The sequence below is a fragment of the Saimiri boliviensis genome, chromosome 7 (genome assembly GCF_048565385.1).
Source record: "Saimiri boliviensis isolate mSaiBol1 chromosome 7, mSaiBol1.pri, whole genome shotgun sequence".
NCBI lineage: Eukaryota > Metazoa > Chordata > Mammalia > Primates > Cebidae > Saimiri > Saimiri boliviensis.
In genome coordinates this window covers 98662800-98681220 of record NC_133455.1, presented here as the reverse complement: position 1 = coordinate 98681220, position 18421 = coordinate 98662800, and the positions used below count along the sequence as shown (strand labels likewise).

The 18421-nt window shown below is 40.3% G+C and overlaps 2 protein-coding genes across 12 annotated transcripts in view; one reads left to right on the top strand and one right to left on the bottom strand.

Moving 5' to 3' along the window:
• Positions 1-784, bottom strand: part of PPHLN1 (periphilin 1) — a 146253-nt gene extending 145469 nt beyond the window's left edge. For 4 of the 10 annotated variants that reach the window (XM_074403094.1, XM_074403096.1, XM_074403098.1 and 1 more), the window contains exon 1: positions 681-742. The gene's annotated coding sequence lies outside the window, so the exon portion shown is untranslated. Of the gene's footprint in view, positions 1-680 lie in introns of all 10 variants that reach the window. The other 6 variants (XM_003926664.4, XM_010337388.3, XM_010337390.3 and 3 more) reach the window with 3 other exon arrangements.
• On the top strand, positions 775-17583 carry ZCRB1 (zinc finger CCHC-type and RNA binding motif containing 1). 2 transcript variants are annotated; one of them, XM_074403100.1, is made up of 8 exons: positions 775-915; positions 3146-3231; positions 4902-4930; positions 10910-11021; positions 11359-11466; positions 16065-16177; positions 16272-16347; positions 17171-17583. In XM_074403100.1, exons 2-8 carry the CDS (start codon positions 3148-3150, stop codon positions 17300-17302), a joined length of 654 nt encoding a protein of 217 aa, XP_074259201.1. In that variant the 5' UTR covers positions 775-915; positions 3146-3147; the 3' UTR covers positions 17303-17583. The 2 variants fall into 2 exon arrangements, with proteins under 2 accessions (XP_074259201.1, XP_003926714.1); XM_003926665.4 differs by having other exon boundaries at positions 776-983.
• The last annotated feature ends 838 nt before the right edge of the window (positions 17584-18421 follow it).

Genomic DNA, 18421 nt, shown 5'->3' with positions numbered 1-18421 from the left:
CGCAGTCTCCCAGGGAGTGGTTAGAGGCCTGGTCTGTGTGTGCTGTTGGGTAGAAGTATAAACTACCTTGCATTATGTTCTGATTTTTCTGTAGGAATGGTGGGCATGTTACGGCCTCTTAAAGAAAAAGCAATGAGTGCCCATTACAGACTTACAGGAAGAGAAAAGGTGCCAAGAAGTTCCAACATTTGTCCATACCCATACTAAAGACGAGTCATTCTGTGAATCCAACTCTCCCCAAGTTGGCCCGGTCTCCCCAACTAGACCGAGAGCTCCACCAGAAAACGAAACAAAACAAAATAAAGGTCTGTTTTACAATTTATTTTGTAGTTCCCAAAGTGCCTAATAGCGAGCTGGGTACCGCGAACACCATCAGTAAAATTACCGACTTCCTGAATGGTCTCGGGTCACTAGAGTTACCTAGCTCAGCCTTCTTTTTGCATATGAAGGCGCTACAGAGAGGCGAACTTAACCTTAGACTCAACTTGCACTTTCCTTTATTCCAAACTCCACTGCGTCTCTCCAACCTCAACCGCATGGGCAGAATTGTTGCACAATTCAAAGTCAGTAAGAGAACCCAGGGCCCGACACAGAAAACACCCGCCCGCTCCCCCTCCCCCCGCGTGTAGCAGCCCGCACGCGCTTCCCACCCATGGCTGGAAAAGGTAAAAGGCGCTCACCGACTCGGGCCCTCCGAGAGTCCCCGTAAACGTAGTCGCCCGCCCGCCGCCGCAATCCCAGGGTAGGCACTTCCGGCGCTCGCAATGACGTCACCGAAACGCTGGGCTCTCGGCCCGCCTTCGAGGCCGGGATCTCTAACCAGCGGGAAGAGGCCCAGCGGCTGCTATCGTCTCGTTTCCGCGCTTGACCCCTCCCAGGACTCGTGATGCCAAGGCCGCTGCGAGTGGCTACGAAGTAGGTTGAGCCCCAGCTGAGCCGAGGGCTCGCACTCTTGTGGTATCCCAGGCCCGCCCCACCTAAAGGTAAACGCCTCCTCAGCTTCGGTTTTCTCCCCTGCGGGGCCCCTTCCCCAGACTCGGCTACCAAAACGCTCTGCTGTCTCCCGCCACCCTTTTTATTTGCAGGACCTTAACTTCTGCCTGCCTTCACAGCTCTCAGGAAAACGTCCGACGCGTAGTTTCAAATGAGAAACTTTTAAAAAGCGACCTATGTTGAGTTTTGAAGTTCCGTAAATAATTCCCCCCAAAACTCCAAACATCAAGCAGTTTTCTTAATTCCATCGCGAATTGGCATGCCTGAGTCAATATTTTTCCATTTATGATGGTTCGTCTCCCCATCTCAAATACACACCACATGCTCTTTTTAAATCAGAAGTTTGAATTTGATTGAGTCTGATATTTTCACGGTAATTTGCTGACCTTGTAAAATTAATTACTGATGGATTAATTTGTAAACTGTATACATATACCCATGTGTATATATACATACACACATACATACAGGTTTGTCTCTCCTCCAGGCACCAAACCTATTTATATAAATTAAAAGTATCATCTCGTAATTTGGCATTAATAGGCAAAATTAGTGTTTCGAAAGAAGTTTACATTGTCAATACGTAAAGCTTAAATTTCCTCCTTAACATCATACTAAATGGGTGAAAGAAAATTTTCCTGCTAACACCACTCCAGAGAAAAAATATTAAAACAAACAAAAAAGGTACCTAACCATAGTACAGGCATGCACAGCATAACTCTTTGGTTAATGACAAACCACATATACCATGGTGGTCTCCTAAGAGTATAATATGTTGTACCATATTTTTACTGTACCTTTTCTGTGTTTAGCTACACAAATATTTACCATTGTGTTTCAATTGCCTACATTATTCAGTACATTAACATGCTATACAGGTTGTAGCCTAGGAGCAATAGGCTAGACCATACAGGTTTGTCTAAGTACAATCTATGATATCGTGCAGCACACTCAGAACATATCTCCTTCGTTCAGTGTAGCATGACTGTATTAGCAGAAATCAGTGGCTAAGGTTCTTTTGAGGCCCTAGGCGCCTTCTGACCTGGGTGTGCAAGGTGAAGGTATTGAACATATACAATACATATTCATTCGATCATTTTTTTTTTCTCATAGCCTGAGGGGAGGTTAGGACTGGCTTCAGGGTTTTTCCATCATCTATTTAAAACCCCTCTTGTCCAGCACTGAAAGTGTTAGTGTAAAGAATACTTGAAAGAAGAACCAAAAAAGATTTTTTTTTTAAAGTGGTGACTGCTGAAAACCGTAATTCAGCCTCCTGGAGTTAATTGTTCCTAACTTCCTAAAATGTAAGGAAGGTAGGCTGGGTGCAGTGGCTCACCCCTGTAATCCCAGCATCTTGGGAGGCTGAGGCGGGTGAATCATGAGGTCAAGAGATCAAGACCATCCTGGCCAACATGGTGAAACCCCATGTCTACTAAAAATACAAGAAATTAGCCGGGCATGTTGGCAAATGCCTGTAATCCCAGCTGCTCAGAAGGCTGAGGCAGGAGAATCGCTTGAACCTGGGAGGCGGAGGCTGCAGTGAGCCAAGAATGTGCCATTGCACTCCAGTCTGGGCAACAAGAGCAAAACTCGATCTCCAAAAAAAAAAAACTTAGCAACATCTTCAAGAACAAAGGCAAAAGAAAAAAAAAAAGGAAGATATACAAATCTGGCATAATTAAATCAGTAATTATTAATACAGTATTGGGTTGTTTTTTTGTTTTTTGGTTTTTTTCAAAATACCCAGACTGGTCTGATGTATTGGTTTAATTTGGAACTAAGAATGCCTGGTTTAGGCCAGGTGTGGTGGCTTACACCTGTAACCCCAGCACTTTGGGGAGCTGAGGTGGGTGGATTACTTGAGGTCAGGTGTTCAAGACCAGCCTGACCAACATGATGAAACCTCATCTCTACTAAACATACAAAATTAGCTGGGCATGGTGGTGCATGCCTGTAATCCCAGCTACTTGGAAGGCTGAGGCAAGAGATTCGCTTGAATCCAGAAAGCAGAGGTTGCAGTAAGCTGAGATGGCTCCATTGCATTCCAGCCTGGGCAACAAGAGCAAAACTGTCTAAAAAAACAAAACAAAACAAACAAAAAAAAAAAATCTTGGTTTAGCTTGATTGCTGATAGGTTTATTTTCACTTTCAGAAATGAGTGGTGGATTGGCTCCAAGTAAGAGCACAGTGTATGTATCCAACTTGCCTTTTTCCCTGACAAACAATGACTTGTACCGGGTAAGTAAATCTTATCTAGTGACTGCTATTTGAGATACAGATAACCTTAAGCTAATAGTTCTCCAAGGACAAATTCTTTTTTTCTTTTCTTTTTATTTTTCTTTTTTTTTTTTTTAATTCTGTCATGCAGGCTGGGGCACAGTGACACTATCAAGGCTCACTGCAGCCTCCCCACCCCTCAGGTGATCCTCCCACCTTATCCCCCTGAGCAGCTGTGACTATAGGCCTGTGCCACCATGTCTCTACAAGCTGCCTGGGAAAGTGAGGTTGGAAGACTGCTTGAGCCTAGGAGGTCAAGGCTACAGTGAGCCAAGATCACACCACTGCACTCCAGCCTCGGTGACAGAATGAGACCGTGTCTCAAAAAAAAGAAAAGAAAAAAAAGAGGCTGGATTTATTGAACATTTATTATGTGCTGAGCATTCTTGTAGGTAGTAGAGACATATCAGTGAACAAGAAGACAAAAAGCCCTCTTGGTACCCTTAGTATAGCATGAGAGAAACAATGCAAAATACTAAAAAGTCAAATTATATGTTAAATACTAATGAGATGCTAAGATTTTAGGTGCTAAGGAGAAAAAATAAAGCTGGAAGGTGGGCTATTAAATGTTAAGTTGAGAATGGAGGTGAAATTTTACATAGGGTTGTGGGAAATGCCATTATTGAGAAAGGTGACTTTTTAATAAGACCTGAAACAAGTAAGAGGTAGCTGTGCAGATTCTAGAGGACAAGCATTTCAGGAGAAGAGGGGTAATCTTAGGTAAGCCCACTCTGAGTGCCTTATAGGACCTATTTACATCATGATAAGGACTCTGGCTTTCACTCTGAGTGAAACGAGAAGCCATTACTATTATACAGAAAACGGTACTGGCCTTCAGAACCCAGTGTTGCTAGCACTGCAATCCAGTTATATGACATTCCAGGATTATACAGCTTAATCTTAGAAAAAAATCCGTTATTATCGGTTGCATATACTAACACATTCTAAAAGATTTCTTATATAATTGGAACTCTTAGTATATGGGTAATGAGCTGGAACTGTATAAATAAATGAGATTGCATAGGATGAAGTAAAAGTAACACGAGAGCCAACTATAAAGTTGTACTAACATGTTAATGGTGGGCAGAGGAAGAAGACTGATAGAAATGGATTTTTCATTATAAAAGCTTTTTTATAAGGTTTGTTTTTTGTTTTTGTTTTAAATAAAGCAGTCTAAGGATCTGTCTTCTCAAACAGGGATTGCTTCATAGGAATAACAAAGTAGACGTGAGAGTAGAATTGGACTATTGCTATTCCATAACATTGATATTTGAAGCACAGGTGTAGCTGGCACTATGGTGGAGTTGACAGTTGCCATGAGCATCCCTCAGGAACACAGCAGCTATCCAGTGTGTATGCCTTGGATCTACCATATGCACAAAGTGGGATTTTTCTCTGTATTCACTCCATTGTCAAGTCTAGAAACTGAGGCAGATATATGTAACTCCAATAAAAATAAGAATATTATTCTAGTCACCAAAAAAAATTTTTTCCTAGGGCCGGCCTTATATATACACTGAAGGCTGAAATTTTTCATAAACTGTAACAAAGAATTTGGTCAATGTCTGCAACCTGAAAATTTGATGTTTTATGATTTTAAATTAAATTGTAAATATGTGGTCTTGTTTCAGATATTTTCCAAGTATGGCAAAGTTGTAAAGTGAGTATTCACATTAAATTTTGTACCTTCATTTAAAAGTTTATCTGAATTTGCTTGTCTATTATTTTTTTAATGACAGTAGATTTTTAAAAATAAAACATACTGATATAACAAAGAAAATAATACTATTAACGTTTTTATGACAATTTTAGTTAGTTTTCCATCTATATAAATATGTAGATGGAAAGTTTTTCTTAAAGACTGTATTCCATACATGCAATTTTATTTTCTTTTTTTAATTTGATATATCATAAATGTCTTTCCATATACTGTAAAGATACATTCTCATATCTAATGGTAAACAAATATTTTGATTACTAGGAAATGTGTGATTAAGTATACTATAAGTAGATTAACATTTTTCAAATAAATCGTGTGAAAACAAATATTTCAGCGCATCTGACCTGCAGAATGCTATGAGACAGATAACTAGAAAACATTATCTGCCTTCAGAGAAAGCTTAGAGATCATTGGAAAGACTAGAAACATACAAAAACGGTAATGGACAATAATAGCAATTGGAGCTGAGGGTTAAGGAAGGATAAAAAGAACTTGAGGGTCTCATATTTAACTGTTTTAAATCAAGCAACTACGTTATGGGGCAAAAAAGTAAAAGCAGGATACTGTCATCTTAACTATCTTTTAACCAATATACATTCTGAGATAAAATCCCAAGAAATTCGAGCATATTTATCTTGAGTAGCTTCTTCTAGTATTCCATAAATGGGTGTTAAACAGTTGAAGCTGATTTGCATCTTGAAATTATTAACTCATTTTACAGTTACTTTGCTATTAAAAAATCATTATCAGGCCGGGCGCCGTGGCTCAAGCCTGTAATCCCAGCACTTTGGGAGGCCGAGGTGGGTGGATCACGAGGTCAAGAGATCTAGACCATCCTGGTCAACATGGTGAAACCCCGCCTCTACTAAAAATACAAAACATTAGCAGGGCATGGTGGCGCGTGCCTGTAATCCCAGCTACTCAGGAGGCTGAGGCAGGAGAATTGCTTGAACCCAGGAGGCGGAGGTTGCGGTGAGCCGAGATCGCGCCATTGCACTCCAGCCTGGGTAACAAGAGTGGAACTCTGTCTCAAAAAAAAAAAAAAAAATCATTATCAGCCGGGCGCAGTGGCTCATGCCTGTAATCCCAGCACTTCGGGAGGCTGAGGCAGGCAGATCACAATGTCAGGAGTTTGAGACCAGCCCGACCAACATGTTGAAACCCCTCCCTACTAAAAATACAAAAATTAGCTGGGCGTGGTAGCATACGCCTATAATCCCATCTACTCAGGAAATTAAGGCAGGAGAATCACTTGAACCCGTGATGTGGAGATTGCAGTGAGCTGAGATCCCACCATTGCACTCCAGCATGGGTGACAGAGCAAGACTCTGTCTCAAAAAAAGAAAAAATCATTATCAAAATGCTTCTGCATTAATTTTTGGATGTTCAGATTTTGAAAAGTCACCATCATCATCAGTCCAAACACTGGTAATGATGATGGTATGTGATACTTAAATGAGTATATATATGCTAGGCATTGTTCTCATGTCTTTATGTATTTTATGTATGTTATTTAATTCTCATAACTGCCTTTTAAGGTAGGTACTATTATCATCTCAATATTATAACTGATTAAACTGAAGCACACAGTAACCTAAGGTCATTTTGCTAGCTAGTGGTGGAGAAAATGTTTGAATCCGACAGTCAGATTTCAGAGCCCATTCCCTTTTACCTTTTATCTTTTCTTTTCTTTTTTTTTTTTTTTTTTTGCCTCTTTGTCAGAATCTCTGAATGGATATCCATATAAATATATAGTCCTAAACCATGAAAGGGCTATGGAGTTAAAAATACAGAATTATAAGCACCTTGAAACAGGGAAGACTTGATCTAGTCTGGAGAGGCAGAAAAGGAACTAGGTCAGTATCCTTTGAGTGGAAGCCTAAAGATGAGTAAGAGTTAAGTAGGCAAAAATAAGGGAGGAATATTTCAGGTAGAGGGAATACCTTATGCAAAGGCCCTGTGGCAAGAGAAAATAAAGTGAGATCAAGAAATAGAAAGAGGCCGGGTGCGGTGGCTCCCGCCTGTAATCAGCACTTTGGGAGGCTGAGGCGGGTGGATCCTGGTCAACATGGTGAAACCCCGTCTCTACTAAAAATACAAAAAATTAGCTGGGCGTTGCAAAAATAATAAAAAGTAATCCCAGCTACTCAGGAGGCTGAGGCAGGAGAATTGCCTGAACCCAGGAGGCGGAGGTTTCGGTGAACCGAGATCACGCCATTGCACTCCAGCCTGGGTAACAAGAGTGAAACTCCTTCTCAAAAAAAAAAAAAGAAATAGAAAGAAGGCCAATGTGACTGGAGATGAGTAAGGGGAGAAAGCACAAGATGGGTCCAGAGATGGAAGCAGGTTCCTCATCTTGCTTCTTGGCCAGGTTACAAAGGTTATTTGGTTTTCATTCTAAGAAATCTGGAATCATTTAAGAATTTTAAGTGAGGGATGACATAATTTAAATTTTTTAAAGTTTATTCTGGCTTAATGTAGAAATTCGATTGGAGGGGAGCAAAAGCAAATGCAGCTGGACATGATGGTTCACGCCTGTGATCGCAGCACTTTGGGAGGCTGATACGGGAGTATCACTTGAAAGGTCAGGAGTTCAGGACCAGCCTGGCCAATATGGCAAAACTCCATCTCTACAAAAAACAAAAAAATTAGCCGGCCTTGGTGGCACACACCTGTAATCCCAGCTACTTGGGAAGCTAGGCACGAGAATCAGTTGAACCAGGGAGGCAGGGAGGCAGTGAGCCAAGATCATGCCACTGCACTCCAGCCTGGGCGGCAGAACTTGCTGGAGAAAAAAAAAGAAAATGCAGTGAGACCAGTCTGAAATCTAAAACCGTAGCCCAGGGGAGAAATCTGTACTAAAATAGTACAGGTGGAGATACAGAGACTGTTCAGATTTGAGAAGTGGTCAGATTTCAGCCATCATTGAGGTAAAATGGGTAATGATTAGTGATATGTATAGGAAGCAAAGTGGGTAATATTTAGTGATATGCTTACTTTGTGTATAAGGACTGTGTGAGCAAGCAGGAGGTGTTATGGATAACATTCAGGTTTCCCAAAATAGGGTATGCTTCATATTATGTGCTTAAATAAGTACATCTTATACCTTGTATTAGGAAATGGTGCTACTGTCTACCTCTTTTCCCTTGCCAGAAACATGAGAGTCACAGTAGATTTGTCCTTTTAAATCACTGCTGTAATTTTTTTTTTCTGTTACCACAGAAAGTATCTCTATCAAACTATTTATTATATGATATTGGTTTGTAGGTCTGTCTCCACCACTAAACAGTAAGTTCTTTCCTGAGGGTAAAAACTACTGTTAGTGCTTAGCACATGAGTTTGAGGCTAGCAGAGTGACTGAATGACCAAATGAATGAACATATACAGTGCATTCTTTTGGAAACTGCTTTTCCCTTTTTTTTTTTTTTTTTTTTTTTGAGACGGAGTTTCGCTCTTGTTACCCAGGCTGGAGTGCAATGGCGCAATCTCCGCTCACCGCAACCTCCGCCTCCTGGGTTCAGGCAATTCTCCTGTCTCAGCCTCCCGAGTAGCTGGGATTACAGGCACGCACCACCATGCCCAGCTAATTTTTTGTATTTTTAGTAGAGACGGGGTTTCACCATGTTGACCAGGATGGTCTTGATCTCTTGACCTCGTGATCCACTTGCCTCGGCCTCCCAAAGTGCTGGGATTACAGGCTTGAGCCACCGCGCCCGGCCGCTTTTCCCATTTTTTAAAAATCTATCCCATTGAATATAAAGGTGTATCTATCAATCAGCATCTTAAGCCAAACACATGTGGGTTACAGAGACAGCCTTAAAGGAGTTTACATTTAAATAGATGAAATGAGGCATTGATTATGAATAACACAATTCAGCAGAGACTAGCATAAAAGAGGAGAAATTATATCTAATTGAAGCTATTAGGAACTGACATACTGACCTGAACCCCTAAAGAATGAGGAAAATTTTAATGGGCAGTGATTCAGAAGTGAAAAAAGATAGAAGTTGTGTGAACAAAGGCACAAATTTGGGGAAATACAGGCCATGCTACCGGAGCATTGAGTGGTTTCTTTTGGGTAGACCTCGTAGTTTGTGTGGGAAGGAGCAGTGAAAGATGAAGGAGATGGGAGCCAAATCATCAAGGATGCTGACTGTGGGACAAAGAATAGGTAACTTACAAAACCAAAAATTTTTGAAAAAAGGAATCGTGTGATTTTATTTATTCCTTAAGTAGAAGACTACTTAACTATATGATAAAATTATAAGAGAAAAAATTAGCATAAAGGAACCAATAAGAATAGACTGTTGAAACAGTAATGCCCCTGTGGACAAGAAAAAAGCAGTGGAAATGGAAAAGAGGCAACAGATGAGAGATCATTAATTGAGGATGATATAGAAAGCTAACACTTCTTTTGGAATACTACTTTTAAAAAAAATAATGTTTCACAAACATTATGAAGAATTCCAAAATGTAAAGCAACTACGGTATTCAGTATTTCTATCAAAATTGGTTCAAACCTCTCCTGCATATTCTCGTAACTGTGGTGCTTTGATGATAACCAATCTAAATTTGAACCTTCTTTCCTTGGGTGCTTGCCTCTCCTTACCTTCTAAGCACATTGACTATACAGGTATACTGTTTGAGAAACTAAACCATTTCAGTTGGCCTAAATTATTTCAACTTGTTTCTTTCTTTAAATGACATTAAACATCCCTTTTCTTAATATAGTAGCATCTTTATCAGTTTCATTCCAAAGACTAATATGTACCTTAACCCAAACCTAAATAAAATAATTTTAATATGGGAAACGTTATTCTGAATAAAATTTCTATTTATTTATTCACTTGTGTCCTATTATCGTTTTCCTGTAATTCAAACATTAGAAAATGTTAAATAAATGACATAGGGTGTGCAAGGGCCTCCAGGAGTAGGGACGTGTACGGGTCAGGAGAAAGAGCAGGCTCCGTGCTCTAATAACTCTCCTTATTACTCAGGTACACCCTGGGGTGTGGTGTGGCTAAAAACCATAGTACAGGAGATTCTTTTTTCCTAAAAATCTGGGTCTCATGTCACCTAGGCTGGTCTCATCTCCTGTGCTCAAGCATCCTCCTGCCTCTGTCTCCCAAGCAGCTGGAATTACAGGTGTTCACCACCACACTGAGCACTGGAGATGTTTTTTTTTTTCTTTTTTTCCCAAAGATTCTTTAAAAGAATATTAATACACTATTGAGACCAGGCACGGTCGTTCACACCTATAATCCCAGCACTTTGGGAGGCCAAGGCAGGCAGATCACGAGGTCAAGAGATCAAGACCATTCTGACCAAGATGGTGAAACCCTGTCTCTAGTAAAAATACAAAAATTAGCTGGGCTTGGTGATGCACGTCTGTAGTCCCAGCTACTCAGGAGGCTGAGGCAGGAGAATCACTTGAACCCAGGAGGTGGAGGTGGCAGTGAGGTAAGATCATGCCACTTCACACCACCTTGGTAACAGAGCAAGGCCCCATCTCAAAAAAAAAAAAAAAAATACAGTTTGATTCTAACTTAAAAAATTAGTAAATCATTTTACTTTTTCTGTAAAAAAGTATACCTTTATTTTGTTCTGTTTTGCAAGGTGAGGGAGTTAGTATGGAAGAGGGATTATGGTTACTCTTCAAGATTCCATTATCTCTATATAATCTCTTTACTTCTCTGGTTAACTCCTAATCATAGCTATGCTCACTTCTGTTAAATCAGTATCACCCTTTCTCATTTCCATTCTTGGTATCCCATGATCTTGAAGAGATAGCTGATTTTTCAAATATATGTATTAATTTTTCTTGTAAATTTTTAGCCCCTTTTTTAAAATGAATTTTTCAAATATTCATATGTTTTATTTATTGCTGCCTCATTTTTAACTCTTTGTTTATGCTTTAAGGGTTACCATAATGAAAGATAAAGATACCAGGAAGAGTAAAGGGGTTGCATTTATTTTGTTTTTGGATAAAGACTCTGCACAAAACTGTACCAGGGCAATAAACAACAAACAGGTAAGCTGTTCATCAAAGTTTTCAGCCCCAAAGCCTTTATGCTCATCCAGACCAAAAATATGGGGATGTAATGGATCATCAGGTCTAATAGGTATCAGTAGATTCTTAAGTTATCTAACTAATGGAAAGAAAAGCGGTCAAAACTGTACTGGGTTCTCAAAACATTGGTGGAATCTCAGGAATAAGAATACTACAGAATAGAATGTATTACACCAAAGTGGCAATTGCTAAAATAATCCAAAATAACCTGGAATTGAAGATTTGAGAAAATTGGATTAAATAATTAATTTTAGGTTTGAGTGAATACATTCTGCATTTACATTTTTCTCTGGTTTAGTTATTTGGTAGAGTGATAAAAGCAAGCATTGCTATTGACAATGGAAGAGCAGCTGAGTTCATCCGAAGGCGAAACTACTTTGATAAATCTAAGTGTTATGAATGTGGGGTAAGTAAACCTAAAACTTAATGGAACTTTGCATAGTTTACTTTAAGATACTTTTCACATCAGTCTTTTATTTTTGCTCACCAAAACTTCTTACTGGCTAAACCAGGTTATGAAAATTGCTTTATTTTTAAAGATTTATTATTATTTTTTTTTTTTTTGAGACGGAGTTTCACTCTTGTTACCCAGGCTGGAGTGCAATGGCACGATCTCGGCTCACCGCAACCTCCGCCTCCTGGGTTCAGGCAATTCTCCTGCCTCAGCCTCCTAAGTAGCTGGGATTACAGGCACACGCCACCATGCCCAGCTAATTTTTTTTGTATTTTTAGTAGAGACGGGGTTTCACCATGTTGACCAGGTTGGTCTCGATCTCTCGACCTTGTGATCCACCCGCCTCGGCCTCCCAAAGTGCTGGGATTACAGGCTTGAGCCACCGCGCCCGGCTAAAGATTTATTTTTTTGAGACAGGGTCTTCCAGTGTCACCCAGGCTGGAGTGCAGTGGTGCAATCAGAACTCACCGTAGGCTCCAGCTCCCGAGCCCAAGTGATCCTCCTACCACATTGTCAAGTAGCTGGTATGACAGGCATGTACTATCACGCCCTGCTACTTTTTAAAATTTTTTGTAGAGGCAGGTCCTTCCTATGTTCCCAGGCCAATCTCAAACTCCTGGGCTCGAGCAGTCCTCCCACCTCAGCCTCCCAAAGTGCTAGGTTACAGATGCTAGCCACTGTACCTGGCCTAGTTGTTTTACTTAGGTACTTTAAACTCATCTAAGTATAAATGCAGTTGAAATACAGTGTATAAAGATAACCTGAGTTCAGTAATACAAAGTGGTATTTCCTCTAGCTCCTAAATCTTTGAAAATCACTAGTTTTAAAAGTGTTAGACTTTTAAACATCTTCTACTTATGTATTGCCTTGAAAGATTTTAGTAACTCATAACTTCTTGTTAATAGGATATTGCCTGTTTCTGTAACAGTTTTTAAGTGTCACAGTTCAATACCAACATTATCATGTGACCTTATCCTCTATGGAATAGTGTGTTTTGAAGTTTTTAATTTTTATTGCTAGTATTTTATAACTGAACTATCCCCACATTTTCTTTTTTTTTTTTTTTGAGATGGGAGTTTCGCTCGTTACCCAGGCTGGAGTGCAATGGCGCAATCTCGGCTCACCGCAACTTCCGCCTCCTGGGTTCAGGCAATTCTCCTGCCTCAGCCTCCTGAGTAGCTGGGATTACAGGCACACACCACCATGCCCAGCTAATTTTTTGTATTTTTTTTTAGTAGAGACGGGGTTTCACCGTGTTGACCAGGATGGTCTCGATCTCCTGACCTCGTGATCCACCCGCCTCAGCCTCCCAAAGTGCTGGGATTACAGGCTTGAGCCACCGCGCCCGGTATCCCCACATTTTCTTCGATTCCCTTCATGATCTGTCGTTATCCATTTAAAGTTTTGGTGATGAGGAGAGATAGCCATAAACAATTTTGTATAAGGTCTGTGTTGGTACCAAGAGAATTTTAATCTGGTTCTCACAGCTCTAAGTTTGTAAAATGACCATATAAAATACTTAAGAAATAGGCCAGAAGCCGGGCGCGGTGGCTCAAGCCTGTAATCCCAGCACTTTGGGAGGCTGAGGCAGGTGGATCACGAGGTCGAGAGATCGAGACCATCCTGGTCAACATGGTGAAACCCCGTCTCTACTAAAAATACAAAAAATTAGCTGGGCATAGTGGCGCCTGCCTGTAATCCCAGCTACTCAGGAGGCTGAGGCAGGAGAATTGCCTGAACCCAGGAGGCGGAGGTTGCGGTGAGCCGAGATCGCGCCATTGCACTCCAGCCTGGGTAACAAGAGTGAAACTCCGTCTCAAAAAAAAAAAAAAAAAAAAAAAAAAGAAGCCGGGCGCGGTGGCTCAAGCCTGTAATCCCAGCACTTTGGGAGGCTGAGGCGGGTGGATCACGAGGTCAAGTGATCGAGACCATCCTGGTCAATATGGTGAAACCCCGTCTCTACTAAAGATACAAAAAAATTAGCTGGGCACGGTGGCACGTGCCTGTAATCCCAGCCACTCAGGAGGCTGAGGCAGGAGAATTGCTTGAACCCAGGAGGCGGAGGTTGCGGTGAGCCGAGATCGTGCCATTGCACTCCAGCCTGGGTAACAAGAGCGAAACTCTGTCTCAAAAAAAAAAAAAAAAAAAAGAAATAGGCCAGGCACAGTGGCTCACGCCTATAATCCTAGCACTTTGGGAAGCTGAGGTGGCAGATATTTGAGGTCAGGAGTTTGAAACCAGACTGACCAACATGTTGAAATCCGGTCTCACTAAAAATATAAAAATTTAGCCAGGTGTGGTGGTGAGCACCTGTAAACCTAGCTACTCGGGAGGCTGAGGCAGGAGAATCACTTGAACCTGGGAGATGGAGGTTGCAGTGAACTGAGATCACTTCACTGCCCTCCAGTCTGGGTGACAGAGCAAGACTCTGTCTCAAAAATAAAATACTTAAAAAACAGAGTCCAGAGGTAGTTATGGGGAGATGGGGAGAGAATCACTGAGATACTGTCCTGGCTACAAGATCATATGGAAGATTCAGGGAAATGCTTGAGGTCCTCTGCCCCACTGTCACTCCCCATACCCTCCACCAAAAAAATACCTAAATAGACTCACGGATGAATAGAAAGAGTGAGCAAGCAGTTGCTTAGATACTGATTCTGTCAGTTCCTATGATCCTAAAACCTCTTAAGTAAACACTTTAGAAACTTTTCCAAAGTCCTGATTTTTGTAAAAGAAAGAAGGGGGGGGGGAAACATAGTTATACTCAGATTAGTGTATGTCTTCATATTCACAGTAAATACTAAATTATCTGAGAAATACTAGATGAATCTGTTAATCAGTTACTTTTCATGTATGGATCCATAGAGTTGTTATATTTTTTACATTTAATTTCCCTCCCTTCAAAAAAACCTATTTATATATACCAAGCCTGGTTTTTCTCAAGTTACTTCATTAAATCCTTTTTAAGTATTGCATATGTTAATATTTTTTGCTATATTATTTTAAAACACAGCTTCAGATATGCTTCTCTAACTATATTTTCTCAGCAGCTCGTTAACAGTAAGTACCTTTCTTAGGTTGAGCTATATCCTAGGTATACAAAGTACACAGTTTGTCTGCTCTGTCAAATATACTGGAAAGGTATGATTATTGTTCCCTTCTATCGTTCTAACCTTGGCTCAGTCCCCACACCATACCCTGACATAACATCTTGAATGTAATTGTAGTGAGCTGATGTACAGATTATAATTGAAATTTTAAGTCTTACAACTCAATAGGTAAGTAGGAATAATAGTCTACTCCAGCATTGTCAAGTAAGAATATAATGCAAGCCACGTATGTTACTAAGTCTTCAGAAATCCAATGTGTATTTTATCTTTACAGTGTATATCAATTCAGACAAGTTCTCCGTAGCCACGTTGGCTGGCTAGTGGCTACTGTAATTGGACAGTACAAGTGTAGTCAGGATATGAAAAGAAAAAAATGAAAGTAATTAACAGGAAAACTGAGAAAGACGTTTTCCATTTTTTTGTTTGTTTTTTGAAAGAGTCTTGCTCTGTTGCCCAGGCTGGAGTGCAATAGCTCCATCTCAGCTCACTGCAACCTCTGCCTCCTGGGTTCAATCAATTCTTGTGCCTCAGCCCCCCGAGTAGCTGGGATTACAGGTGCGTGCCACCACGCCCAGCTAATTTTTGCATTTTTATTAGATACAGGGTTTCACCATGTTGGCCAGGCTGGTCTTGAACTTGAGACCTCAGGTGATCTGCCCACCTCAGCTTCCAAAGTGCTCGGATTACAGGCTTGAGCCACCACACCCAGCCAGTTTGTTTTTAAAACAGAATCTTAAGCAACATCTTGGAAATCAACAGGAATAGTTTTATCCTTGTTTTATCAATAACTTAAGATGTTTACATTTAGGATGGATGATCCATTTAAATTTTGAATTATTTTTTTTTTTTTTTTTTTTTGAGATGGAGTTTCGATCTTGTCTCCCAGGCTGTAATGCAATGGCACAGTCTCGGCTCACTGCAACCTCCGCCTCCTAGGTTCAAGCAGTTCTCCCTACCTCAGCCTCCTGAGTAGCTGGCACTATAGGCCAGCTAATCCTTTTTTTTTTTTTTTTTTTTGTATTTTTAGTAGAGATGGGGTCTTACCATTTTGGCCAGTCTGGTCTCGAACTCCTGACCTCAGGTGATCTGCCCACCTCAACCTTACAAATTGTGAAGATTACAGGTGTGAGCCACTGTACCTAGCCAATTTGTTTTATATCTTGAATTTTTATATTTAAAATGTTTGAGAGAAGCCTGCTACTTCTACTCTTAGTAAAACTACTAAATAGTCCTAAATGTTAAAATAACTGAGAGTTTTAATATCACCTTCTAAATAGTTAAGTCCTGAGTTTTATCATTAATGTCTTCTGTATAGTCCCAGTATGGGAATATGCTTTTTTAAATTCAAAATCCTTTTAGTGTTAGGGTAGCAGGCAAGTTTTTGTAAATAACAGCAACAAATACAGTGTTTGTCCTTTCCTTTTTAATGGGAAACAAAAGGAAAGTGGGCATTTAAGTTATGCCTGTCCGAAAAATATGCTTGGAGAACGTGAGCCGCCAAAGAAGAAAGAAAAAAAGAAAAAAAAGAAAGCTCCTGAACCAGAAGAAGAAATGTATGTATATTACCTTTACTAAATACATTATCGAGTTGCTTTTGTCTTTTTACTATTGGTTGGTTACATTACAATTTGATTTTCTTTATTTAAGTGAGGAAGTAGAAGAAAGTGAAGATGAAGGGGAGGATCCTGCTCTTGACAGCCTCAGTCAGGCCATCGCATTCCAGGTATTAAATTGTTCTTTTAAAAGGCATCATGCAATAGCTGACTTGGTTTATAGTCCTTGCTTACTTCATTGATCACCTCATGGCAACCTCTCTTTTTCCCCTTAACCTCGTAAGCTTTGGCAGGCAGGCTGTTTCTCTGAAGTACTTAGAACAGTGTGAATGAAAAGTTCCCATTGGTTCTTCCTAGATTTGGCCCGGCAACACTTAACTATCTTAACCTGTTTTGATTAAAGAAATGACCAGAACTGTTTGCTCAATGTGAATGCAGCCCAACAGAAAATACTTTTTTTTTTTTTTTTTTTTTTGAGACGGAGTTTCGCTCTTGTTACCCAGGTTGGAGTGCAATGGCGCGATCTCGGCTCACCGCAACCTCCGCCTCCTGGGCTCAGGCAATTCTCCTGCCTCAGCCTCCTGAGTAGCTGGGATTACAGGCACGTGCCACCATGCCCAGCTAATTTTTTGTATCTTTAGTAGAGACGGGGTTTCACCATGTTGACCAGGATGGTCTCGATCTCTCGACCTCGTGATCCACCCGCCTCAGCCTCCCAAAGTGCTGGGATTACAGGCTTGAGCCACCGCGCCCGGCTAGAAAATACTTTTTTTAGAAATTGCCTAGGATAATTTTGAGTAAGATTGTAAGATGGGACAGAACTCTGGGGAAGGGAGCAGATCTTATTGTTTGCATGGACTAGGAGGGTGGGAAGTAATGGCATTTGTGGTATGTTTTTGCCATGCTTTGAATTTATGAACCATAAATAATATTAAACAGGCTATTGGTTTTGGTTTTTTTGTTTTGTTTTGTTTTGTTTTAATCACATTGTAGCAAGCCAAAATTGAAGAAGAACAAAAAAAATGGAAACCCAGTTCAGCAGCCCCCTCAACATCAGATGATTCAAGACGCCCAAGGATAAAGAAAAGCACATATTTCAGTGATGAGGAAGAACTTAGTGATTAAAATCTTACCCTAGCACAGTAATAAAAATCAAGATTTGTTAGTAACAATCTTGAAGAGCTAATTTTAATAAAAATAAGAAAAGAATACTATCATGTTAATACTATTGTCATCTTAAGAAAAAAGGTATTTTAAAAATTTATTTGAAAAGTTCATCATAAGGGCTTTATTCATATCTGATTTGTTTACATGAGGACTTCTGAAATTTAATCCTTAAAAACTTCCTGAAGACCGAAAAGTTGAATGATTTATTGTTACTTATGTTAATAAACTTTTCAAGATAATTTTGTCCTTAAATATGGGTGTTTTGTCATCATATTTCTTGTAGCCTTAACCCAATCTGGATAAATTGTAAATACCTATAAAATATAAAGTAACATAGCTCTAAAAAGGTTAAAATCAAACACAGGTGTTATTTGTCTGTGCTACCCATAGCACCAAATTCCATTCCCTAGAAGAAACTACTCATATGTGCACACATTGCTAAATAAAATACATATATCTCTGTCACTTAATAAAAGAATAAAGGGGAATTATTCAATCTCATATACTTCTACCTTCCTCCATCTTCCTGATGTGGCTGTGTTAAAAATGTTGGGGAAATTCATATATATATATATATATATATATATATTTTTTTTTTTTTTTTTTTTTGAGACGGAGTTTCGCTTTTGTTACCCAGGCTGGAGTGCAATGGCGCGATCTCAGCTCACCGATCTCGGCTCACCGCAACCTCCGCCTCCTGGGTTCAGGCAATTCTCCTGCCTCAGCCTCCTGAGTAGCTGGGATTACAGGCACGCGCCACCATGCCCAGCTAAATTTTTTTTGTATTTTTAGTAGAGATGGGGTTTCACCATGTTGACCAGGATGGTCTCCATCTCTTGCCCTCATGATCCGCCCACCTCGGCCTCCCAAAGTGCTGGGATTACAGGCGTAAGCCACCGCGCCCGGCCCATTGTTTTTGGGTTTTTTTTGGTTTTTTTTTTTTTTTGAGATGGAGTTTTGTTCTTGTTACCCAGGCTGAAGTGCAATGGCGGGATCTTGGCTCACCGCAACCTCCGCCTCCTGGGTTCTGGCAATTCTCCTGCCTCAGCCTCCTGAGTAGCTGAGGATTACAGGCAT